This window comes from Tachysurus vachellii, chromosome 17 (assembly GCF_030014155.1).
Source record: "Tachysurus vachellii isolate PV-2020 chromosome 17, HZAU_Pvac_v1, whole genome shotgun sequence".
Taxonomy (NCBI): Eukaryota; Metazoa; Chordata; class Actinopteri; order Siluriformes; family Bagridae; genus Tachysurus; species Tachysurus vachellii.
In genome coordinates, this window is record NC_083476.1 from 12,566,006 (window position 1) to 12,578,138 (window position 12,133).

Sequence of the window (12,133 nt, forward strand, 5' to 3'; positions counted from 1 at the left end):
AATGTATTTAAAATATAAAAAGTAAATGCACAACAACAAGCACATTAGATGCAGTAGTCATTGATTCGTATTGGGGATTTCTTCCATCATGATCCTCATTTCCCATTCAGCCGAAGCCTCTCTCTATTTATCATCCAGAGCTTGTTCTTTGGGCTGAAAATAGGCCACACGTACCCGACGCACTCCCTCACTCTTTCTCCCTTTTTCTCTCTTTGTCTCCACTCCTCCCTGCTTCCCTTGCTCTATTCCTGTCTCTCTGACTCTCACCGTCTCACAGACAGAGTAATTCATTAGTGTGGCTGAAAAAATGTGTGCGTGTATAGACTGCAAAGTGAACACGTGCAGAATTTATGCGTTGGTGTTGCGACGTGACCATTAATATGATGTTGTAATTATAAACACTTTTACTTCCTGTCTGTTGCTGAGAAACCACATAGGTTTTTGTCCTATGTTTTGGCGTGTTCAATGTTCAGAATCAGATTTCAGACTCATATTGGTAAATCTTGCTTTATAACCAAGACAGAAACTGAATATTCACATTAGAAATTTAATAACATGTCAAATTTAAATTGAAATTTTATTTGCCACATACATAAAACATGCACAGTATTGCATTAGGTATAAGGATGTCTCTCATTGCGTGTGATTGCTCCTGTTGGACAGAAATCAAAGGGTGAGAAAAGTTTAAAACTAGCACAGTGTAGAATTTCAGTTGCACCACAATCCTGGACATAAGGTATGTTGTAATTACTATTACATATCAAAAGATCAAAAGGTCTGATAAAAAGTCTGCTGCTGCTGAAACATCCCTTTCTGGGTCATTCCATATTTTGTCAATTAAGATAAGGTTTGTACTTGTTTTGGCCTTTTCAAAACATGCACATATTCTTTTTCTTTCTCTTTCTTCTTTCATTTGTTGTTGAGTTAATTGTGTATTTTGGGTCAACGTCTGTATCATTGGCTGTATCTTGATATAAACTTTATTTTTATTGGCCTCAGTCACTTGTTTTTGTGTTAATTTTAATAACAACATGAAAGTAACAGACTCTTATATAACAGACTCTTCCTTTTTTTTTTTTTTTTTTTTTGGTAAAGTATTTATGATACAAATTTAACCAGTTTCAGCCTACATTCGATGCCCAGATGAAGAGCCAGTATTCTGAATATAGGACATAAATGGGATGCTTATGAAAGAGCTCTAAATCTTCCAAAGATAATCTGCTATTCTGTTGTGCTATCAGATTACCAAACCAATCTTGCATTATAGAGCATTATAAAACAAAATCATGAGCTTCTGCTCCACTCCATAACTCCACAGTCTTTACTCACTCACTCTCATTTTCTACCGCTTATCCGAACTACCTCGGGTCACAGGGAGCCTGTGCCTATCTCAGGCGTCATCGGGCATCAAGGCAGGATAAACCCTGGACGAAGTGCCAACCCAACACAGGGCACACACACACTCTCATTCACTCACGCAATCACACACTACGGACAATTTTCCAGAGATCACAATCTTTACATAAAGTATAATCTTTACTGCAGCCTGTCTTTCAGGAAGGTGTGGCCAGTGATCACCAATTCTTTTTGAAAAAGACCATCTCCTCTGTCTTCTTGACATTTAAATATCTTTCATTCTACAAACTCTTTATATTTCAGAATAGCTATTAGACAGACAGCAAAATCAGTTGGAAATTCTTACTCACTCACTCTCACTCATTTTCTAGCACTTATCCGAACTACCTTGGGTCACGGGGAGCCTGTGCCTATCTATCGGAGAACATGCAAACTCCACACACACAAGGCGGAGGCAGGAATCGAACCCCAACCCTGGAGGTGTGAGGCGACAGTTGGAAATTGTATCACATAATTATCAGAGTACATACTCAACCATGAGAACATGGGAGAACATGTACAGCACTGAGATACCATCGTACTGAGGGTTCTGCAAACTGAAATCCATTTATGAACATTGGCCAGCTGTGGTTCAGTCATTTTTTTTGTTTGTTTGTTTAGTTTTTTTTCATTGCACTGTTTGGTAATTAAAGATTTAAAATCTATTTTGGCAAATTTGACGAGACAGTGTGGTTGAACTGAGAGTTAAAATGAACAAATAATAAACACATATATGATGTGAAATTCTTTAAATATATATGAGTATTATTATACTCAATCATTCATATGATTCCATAATTCCTTCAGTGAGTGTGCTCACTTCAAGTCCTGAGGCACAACCAATACGTATCATGATTGACAATGCACCCTGTACCATGCTTCACCATATTTGTTTCGGTAGTGATATTGTATGCATTACTTTTTTATCCTCCATATATAGCAATGGATTTTTTATTTGAAAGAATATGTAAGAGAGACAGTGTAGAATATCTAGTTAGACTTTTAACTTATCTTTTTTGAATGCAGCAATGTTTTCAGTGGTATCCTTCCATTAATTGTTTAGTGACACATGAACAGAGAATTTAAAAACATTTAATGGTTTCTTGTGGAATTCTTGAGGAATCTTGTGCTGCTTCTCTTGGGGTCTATATATCTTAAAATAAAGACCAAATCACATTTAATTCTGTGTTTCAGTGAACAGGTTTATAGACTGCAAGATGACATGAATTGCAAAATGAACAGTAAAGCAAGTGTGCAACAGTGAAGCATGCATGCAGAGAAAATATCTTCTGGAAGAATACTTCTGTTCTCCGATCACAAAGCACTGAGACATATGCACTTCTTTCCCCCTTCTCATCAGTTTCTACACCAGTGGTTCCCACACTATTTGGGCAAATGACCTGAAATTGACATTTCAGTTTTTCTGACACGGCAAGCTTAGTCATTTGGTTTTGTGTCCTTAATTAGTCATGCTTGTAAAACCATGTTATGGGGGTCACGGTGGCTTAGTGGTTAGCACGTTCGCCTCACACCTCCAGGGTTGGGGTTCGATTCCCGCCTCCACCTTGTGTGTGTGGAGTTTGCATGTTCTCCCCGTGCCTCCGGGGTTTCCTCCGGGAACTCCGGTTTCCTCCCCTGGTCCAAAGACATGCATGGTAGGTTGATTGGCATCTCTGGAAAATTGTCCCTAGTGTGTGATTGCGTGAGTGAATGAGTGTGTGTGTGTGCCCTGCGATGGGTTGGCACTCCGTCCAGGGTGTATCCTGCCTTGATGCCCGATGACGTCTGAGATAGGCACAGGCTCCCCGTGACCCGAGGTAGTTCGGATAAGCGGTAGAAAATGAATGAATGAATGTAAAATCATGTTCAGTATTTTGGGAATTTATCTGTCTATTTTCTGTTTTTTCACTGAGTCAGAGTCACTCAGTGTAATTTAGGAACTAGCAGAGGTAGCAGAGTTCAGTGTGAAAGGATAGTAAATGAAAAAAACAACAACAACCCTAATGTAGTACATACAGTACGCACTATATTTAACTTTTACATTTACAGCATTTAGCAGATGTATCCAAAGTGACATATAGAAAAACCTATTCTTATGCTAGTTTCATTTAATTCAAGAGAACCATTAAATGAAATCCACAGCTCAGGAGGATGGTACATTTTACATTAGTACAACCGCAAAAATCCTTCTTTATCATCAGTAATATAATAAACAATAGTGTTCCATTCGCCAATGGAATTGAAATGACTTATCAAACAATTTCATTCAGTATAAACCGGGGGTGTCTGATCTTATCCATAAACGGCCAGTGTGAGGACCTTCCAGACAAGATTGGACACCTCGGATATAAACAAATGAATTATTTTATGGCAGCAATATTAGTTAGGACACTGTTGGGTTTTTGTGTGTAGAGTATTATGACTGTGTTTTAATAGGGAAAAGGGAGTGTTAGTAGCCCCCATCTGGGCAAACATTGTAGACCTTTCCAAAATGACATAAACCAGACAGCACAGAAATCTTTTTGGCAGTAAATATACAGTATAGCATATATAGCAACCACAATAAAATCACAACATTTAAATCTCAGTAAGGAAATACCTGAAAAACTGAAGAACTGAGGGTCTATTTTCATATAACTTGTTAACCACCAATATGGAGTTTAACATCCTAAAAAACTTAATGCGAGAATTGGTCACCCTGAAAGCAGACACAAATTTCATTTTTGCCCTCTGGTAAAAGGGTTAAAAGAGATTTTGATTTCCTCTAATGACCCCTTTTGTAAATAAAGGGACCTGATATGGGGTCACAACCCCTAGTTTTCTACTCTTTACATTTTACTCACAGACCTTTTAGTGACCACAGATCAATACTGCACTGCTCTACTACTCTCCTCTACAGATACAGTTTAAATGCCATAACCGCTTAAACATAACACTCAGAATGTGAAGTTTGTTGCTGGAGCACATGGAAGCAATCAACATATAGTCTTTTGGAAAAGGAAGTATACACTCCTTTAATTCTATTTTTTTTTATCACCATAAATAACAATTGTGCCATTCTCACCAACTTTTATAAGCAAACAAATAATCTCAGGTTACAACAAAAACCCAACAGATTACTTACTGTAAAAACTAAACGAAACATTAAGAAACTAGGTGGGAAAAATATGTACACCCTTTGGTACTTGCCGTTCAATGCAATGCAATGTCAGGTGTTACAAATGAAATGCAAAAGATTCTAGAGTACTCTGAGTCGTGTCTATATCATGTCAAGACAAATGGACATCAGCCATTACGTCAGAGAAGCAACTGTTGCTGCTCATGTATCTGGGGATGGTTATGAGGCCATCTCCAAGCAATCTGAAATTCACCACACTATAATGAGAAGGAGTGTTTGCAAATGAGGGCCTTGGCAGCACAATCTTTCCAAAAGTGGGCATCCCAGCAAATTCGATCCAAGGTTAATGTAATCCAAGGTCATTTAATGTTTAGAGGTATTCAGAAAAATCCAAGAGCTGCCATTAAGTGACCTACAGGTCCCTGCAAGCAATATAAAAGCAAAATGCGTATGTTTACGAGAGCACAAACAGAAAAAGATAAGGAAAATATCCCTTCTCTAACGAAAGAACACCTTTACAGAATTACATCTGGAACCACATCCTTTGGACTAATGAGAGCAAGGTGGAGATAGTTGGTTATTATGCACAGCACCAGTTTGGCAAAAAAAAACAACAACACAGAGAATATATCACCACAAACACCCCATACAAACTGTCATGCATGGTGGATGATGGGTGATAATTTGGTATTGTCTTGTAGAGACACTCCAATGAAGTCCACAAATGTGAAAACATCTATTCAGCAGCCTAAAATGCTTAAGCTGGGTCATAATTGGGTCATGCAACAGGACAATGATCTCTAGCACATTAATATATCAACATGGCTAAAGCAGATAAAAAGAAGAAAATCAAGGTGATGGAATGTCATAGTCCAGACCTCAAGCCCATTGAGATGCTGTGGCAGGATCTTAAAAGGGCTTTGCATATATTATTGTCTTCAAACATCAAGGAACTGGAGAAATGTTGTAAAGAAGAGTGGCACAAACTTTTTTTTCCAAAAAGATAAAAGATGCTGATAAACTACTACAGAAAATGCTGACTTTTTACTGTTGCTATTGCCAAAGGTGCTTCTACTGTACATGTTACTGAAGTATAGGATGTACTTATTTTTTCCTACCTAGTTTCTGAATGTCAGTTTACTTTTTGGGAACAAAATGACTATATATTGAAATCTGTTGTTTTGTAAGCTTATTAGTTTCTTAAAGATGTTAGAGAGGACCACGCAATTGGTCCTCTCTAACATCCTCCCTAACCTCTTAGGTCCTGATGAATGAAACCATACTGTAGGATTGAAGAAGGGTGTACTTTCTTTTTTTCCATGACTGCATGCAGAGCTAATAAAATGTTTTCAAGGTTACTCACTTTGGTATCAGGAACAGCAATAACTTATACGAAACATTCTCATAATAATACGTAATTTTTGATGCATCCAGAAGTATAATATATTTGTTGTACTGTATATCTTTGTGTATATAGAGCTGCACTGCAAAAAAATAAAGAAGTGAACAGCACGTCTGTGTTTTTAATGAAGTGGTGTGGACAGAGAGAGAAACAGAGCATAAGAGAGACGTATTGTGGTTGGACAGAGATACTGTAGCAGAGCTTGTCAGCATGCTGCTTCCTTCCCATTTTAGCCGTTTCAGTGTTTGCTCCCCTGCTGCACACCATAAGTTCTGGAGGAGTTCTCAGCCTGGCACACATCTCACTTTCCATTTCTGCGCACTGGACAGCAAGGACAGGCGAAGTGGCTGGCTGGCTGTGGATAAAGCTAAAAAAAAGTCCATTTTAAGACTAGAGAGGATGCTAAGACTGCGAAGCACAGTCTGTACGATCTGCACAGCCCATAAGCGATTACAGCACTGAGTGAAATGGTGCATGAATACAATTTCATTCTCTCACAACCACATGCTGAGAGAAGAAACTCTCAACAATGCTGGGGAAACCGGCAAGACTTTAAATGAATTTCTAGAACAATCTGCATTCCTGTGTGTGTGTGTGTGTGTGTGTGTGTGTGTGTGGTGTGTGCATGCGTGTGTGTGTCTATTTGTTTTAGGGTTCATGTGTCTAAAAGTGGTAAAGGTTGCTCAGAGAGACACAGATGAAAAAAAATAAGACATGTCAATTTAATGTCCCTGCCTCTGAGACACCATCCTCACCTCACACAAACTCACTATAAGACATACATACACTATAAGTCACATACAACTTTTTCATGCTGACAAAAATCTCTCTCATCTTGGACCTCATATTAGCCTTTAAATTATAACTCACACAACAAATACTATACAGTACAGTTGCATTTACAAAATCTGAAACTAATCAATTAATTCTGTTAATATGTTCAGAAAACAAATGTATTCAACTTGGAGAACTTGATCATAAAACATAGGAGATTATACTTTGTAAATTAATCAGAATTTATTTTATTCAATTTCTTTTATTATTTTTAATTAGAATTATTATTATTTTCCAAGAGTTTCCACAGCAAAAACATTTCCAAATGTTTTATTACTCCATTTCCACAGCAACTTACCAGTGATTATAAATGTACGACATTTGTAGATGACATACTTTTGATCCATTTATAGTTACATTTAACGTTGCACTCACTCTCACTCACTCACTCATTTTCTACCGCTTATCCAAACTATCTCGGGTCACGGGGAGCCTGTGCCTATCTCAGGCATCATTGGGCATCAAGGCAGGATACACCCTGGACGGAGTGCCAGCCCATCGCAGGGCACACACACACTCTCATTCACTCATGCACTCACACACTACGGACAATTTTCCAGAGATGCCAATCAACCTACCATGCATGTCTTTGGACCGGGGGAGGAAACCGGAGTACCCGGAGGAAACCCCCGAGGCACGGGGAGAACATGCAATCTCCACACACACAAGGCGGAGGCAGGAATCGAACCCCCAACCCTGGAGCTCGACCCCTAACCACTAAGCCACCGTGCCCCCATTTAATGTTGCATCATATCCATTTCCTGTTATCACTTATATTACAGCAGAAAATCAATAAGCAGTCATTCCCTCACTATAGCTTCTCTTGCGAGAAAAGGGAAATGCAGTTTCACGTGATTAAGTTAGAGCTTTACCTCTGACTGTTACAAATTGCTTACACTGGAGACTCCATCCATAAATGATAAATAAATTGCCTCATAGAAAATTTCAGCGTATCAGTGACACAGATATAATAATGTCATTTCTGCTGTTATTGAACATGAATCTACAACTTCGGTTAACAAGCTGTGCAATAATATAAAATGCACCAGGACAAGTTAAACACAAAAAATACGAAAGTAAAATCTTAGATAAATAATAAGCCTTAGAGCCCTTAAAAGAGCAATCTGGTGTTAAAAATGACAAAACATTCACAAGAGGCTAGAGGCCAGATCCAATGACAGGGATGTCATTACTGTTTTATTAGAGCTTGTGCATTTATGGAAGTTTCTTCTTGCCAAAAAGCATAAAATAACTGCTAGGACAGCTGACTGAGTACATGGAGCAGTATGAGCAAGCTTGGACACTAAAAATGAGTGCAAAATGCCATGAATTGTGCCTTCAGAGGACAGGGGAAAGCAAGGAGAGAGTGCAGGAAGCATGTCGAAGTGCTAACTTGTAACACTACTTGTTTACAGGAAGATGCTTGACTTGAGAAGTTCGTTCTCTTGATATTTTTTTGCAGAGCACATTTTGCAATCTGCTCTGCTTTGATTGCTAGAATTAAACTTGAAATATGTTAAGATCACTGTTAATTCATGGTGTATTTTCCTTGAAATACGGTATATCACACAGTGTTAAATGCTATCATTGCATTTTTATGGAAATAAGTCAATGAACAAAGTATCAGACTGATCCCACCTTGCAAATATTTTGCATTTAATTAAAAGTAACACGTTTAGCATAAACCAATATTCTCACAGTGTAACTCTAAATCTTTCCACCTCAGCCATTATGGTGCTATGCAAATAAGAGTCCCAAATCCCTGCCTAATTAAGTTGTTGTCACACAGCACTAAAGCATCCAATCAGATCTCACTATCGCCAACTTTCTAATTATCCAACACCTGTTTTTTGTGCCTGCTGGTCCCTACACCATACTGTCACATACTGTCGCTGTGCAGCCAGCTGACTTTTTTTTACCCTGTGTTTATTATTAAGTGTGTAATCGCCTCGTGTATCATCCTGCCAGCGGAGAAAGTAGTAAAAGATGTTTGTGATGATTTTAGATAAACACTTTCCATCATGCTAATCCGGAGCTCATGAACCTCCACGATTGTTAGCTACATTGATAGACTTGTTTCACTAGTGCAAAACTAAAACAACAAACTTTACAATGAAATCTATACAAATCTATAAAATCTTCTTTTTAAAAGACTCAAACTCATAAAACAAAAGAGGTCGATTGTATAGATAAAAAAATGTGTAGTACACAATAAGTACCTACAGTACTGTAAATGTGCTAAAGGTTCATGCAAAGAAACACTGCAATGCAAAGATGACTTCAAAAATAATTCAGTTAAAAAATAAATAAAATAAAAAAATACTATGAAGAGTAATATACAGAAAGTCAGTGTGACAATGTGACAATCCTTTGCTTTTTAACAAAAACTGTTATTATTATTCTCAGGTATAAATGATGCACTTTTATTAGGAAATGCATTTTGGAAAATAAGTCACAGTTACTTTTTTATTATGCAGCTATTTGTTTAAAATCAGCCTTCATTATTGTTTTCTTTTCTTTTCTTTTTTTTTTTTTTTTTTTTTGAAAAGTGGTCTGTTACATGATATTTGCTTTCTTTACTGACATTCAAACATTTCTCTGTAACGTTTCATATTTTATTTCTGGCAAAATATTAGTTGAACTTATAAAATGTTCCTGTACTGATAAATATTTTCGTATAAAAAATATCTATAAAAGATATTTTCGTGTATTAAGTTGTGTTAGTTTTTTGCGCAGTACTCTCGGTTTTATCTTTTTACTCTATAATCTCCATTTCATTCAATGTAAGTGTTCCAGCTCTTAACATGTGTCTGGGTTCTTGTAGACCAAAATCTTTCAGTTGTGTGTGCAGACACTGATGTACTATCTGTTGCATTATTTGTTCCAGCCAGAAGCTTTCTCTGCCTAATGCTTCCTTTAGTGCTCCAAAAACATGCAACTCACTCAGAGTGTATGGGGTGTGTGTGTTGTTGTGCTGCAATAAGTCACCAGTACACTAAAACGCAGGCCGGTTTGACCTGGTTGAGTTGTTACGTTACGTTACGTTGTGTCTGATGACACAAAATGTAGAGTCTGTTTCTCTAATTGATGTCCCACTTTTAAGCCTTTCAAGATTTCAAGATAAGATTTCACCCCTGAAGGAAAAAATGGCATACACTTCTCATGTGACAAAAAAAACTGATGCAATAATGTCAAATTTTCCCATGTGGTTTTAGACACATGCAAGACATATGCAAGTGCTTTAAATTTTTGCTCTTAATTCATTTATCTTCTGTGTTATCATTTCTTATGTGTGATTATTTTTTTTTTAAAGTGATTTCTTTTTTACACACAATTAATTTCCACGTTTTTTTTTTTACTTCATTTGTTTTCATGTGATTTGCACATGATTATTTTACATAATTCATTTATTTTCACATTTTTACCCATGATTCATTTCTAAATTGAATACTTGAAGGCAATTCATTTTTTTTTTGTGCACGATTAATTTCTTTTCATGTCGGATAAAAACAACTAACATGATGAAAATGTCGTGGTGTAAGATGTGGAAATACATTTTCATGTGCTTTTCACACGTCTGAATTAATGTTGTTATATCTGACATTTCTGTGCTAGCTAGCTCAATCAATTAGCCTTGTTTCCAGCAAAGAGGTTGCCTAGCAACAGTGTCCTCATGACTTTAACCACGTAAAGCAAAAGAAACTTCTCAAGTCCCTTATTGAATGCACCACTGGAGCATTTTTACTGCACACTCAGGTCACGTTCTGATGTTTGTAGCACTACTATCGTTAAATAATGTGTCTGTGTGTTTGTGTGTGTGTGTGTGTGTGTGTGTGTGTGTGTGTGTGTGTTTATGTGATGCTACAGAGCCACAGTAAACAGAGGTTTGTCGTTCAACACTGTGAGACCCAGTGATACTCAGCTATGGGACATCACCTTGGATGTTGGAAGACCAGGAGACACCCAAACTGTGTTTGTGACCTGCCAGAGGAAGAGCAGCATCACTGCCAAAAGGCAAGACTCCAATTTACACTCATATGTTTTAGAGCTGTTAAAGGAACTCTAACTGCCTGCTAAACGTCTTATCTAATTTTTTTTAAAGGTGGAGATATTGGTGTGGATTGTTTTTCAAATAAGACCAATGACTTGTCACTGTTATGAATGTATTTGATGCAGAACAGTGGTAAAAATGAATGTTTTTAAAGAAAGGAGAGAGAGGCCATGTTCCTTTTTTCTGTATGTATGCCAGGTTTGTCTTGCCCTTGTTGCTGTCCTTACAGTTTTATGGTTAGTGACACTATACAATCTGTCGTAATGCTGCACAAAAGGCTCACACTGTGGGCTTGATTCATTTCTCAATGCCTGCTTGATTTAAGATTCTGTGATGTCCATTCTGCAGCATTTGCACTAAACAGATCCTTACTATGACCACTGGTTGTACCACATGACCTCATATACCCACCTGCAGTAGAAAAAGGGAGAAAAAGGGAGAAAACAACTGAGTGAATTTGAAAAATGACCCCAACACCTGCTTGTAGTGAGAAAGAAGAAATTCTTGCTAAACAAATGTTCCGTATTATGTACTGAATATCAAAATCCAAAGCACTTTACAAATGAGGACTTACACTGCCTCTAATTTGTTACGCTCATTTTGCACCTCCTGCCAACGACTCTGTTGTTTATAAGCTTCACTGGATCATTTAGACTCTTGATTATAGTGTGCAATTAACAGCATTACAATAAATACTGAATACTGATCACTCAAGGCGTCACAGAATCTAGTTCTTATGACTCTTCAGATCCCAGCCATCACCGAAATGAGCCATCTATTAGAGTCAACTATTTTATACACTAATTGGCATGACAGATGAAAGATGAATTGTTCAGGAAATTAAACAGTAAATTAAACAGTAAATTAAAACTCAGTTTTAGATAGCTAATTAAATTTAATTCCACGGTGACATTAGGAGTTTATTATTAAAAATATCTTTTTCATCACTAGAGAGAGGATGTTTTTCTGAGTTAGTAATAAAGTGCTCTGTGGTAACATGCCCACATGAGTCCACATGAGTTAGTTAAAGTTTTCTAAGAGGATCTAAAGAGTGAATAGAGCTGGCAGTTCATTTCAGTAGTGAAATGAGTTGAATTTACACCCTAATGATGACTGACTCTGTATCGGAGGATGGAGTTTCACGAGAGTTTTTGTAGGCAGCACAGAGCACTGGAACGTGCAGCTTCAGGGAAAAAAGTGAGATATCTCCTTGATTTTAAGATCCCTGCTGCTGTAAGAGTGTCCTTCTCCAGTTGTGTGAACTGAGTAATAAACTGTAAAATAGAGTAAAATGATAATAATAAAAGAAAAATGCCCCACTTTTCTGTTTGCT

The 12,133-nt window shown here is 37.3% G+C and overlaps 1 protein-coding gene across 1 annotated transcript in view; it reads left to right on the plus strand.

Annotated features, from left to right (window-relative positions):
- si:dkey-1d7.3 (transmembrane protein 132D) overlaps nucleotides 1-12,133 on the plus strand; it is a 41,177-nt gene that overhangs the window by 14,713 nt on the left and 14,331 nt on the right. Inside the window, exon 3 of the mRNA XM_060891580.1 lies at nucleotides 10,617-10,763. Within this exon, the coding sequence (XP_060747563.1) occupies nucleotides 10,617-10,763 (147 nt within the window). The remainder of the gene's footprint in view (nucleotides 1-10,616; nucleotides 10,764-12,133) is intronic.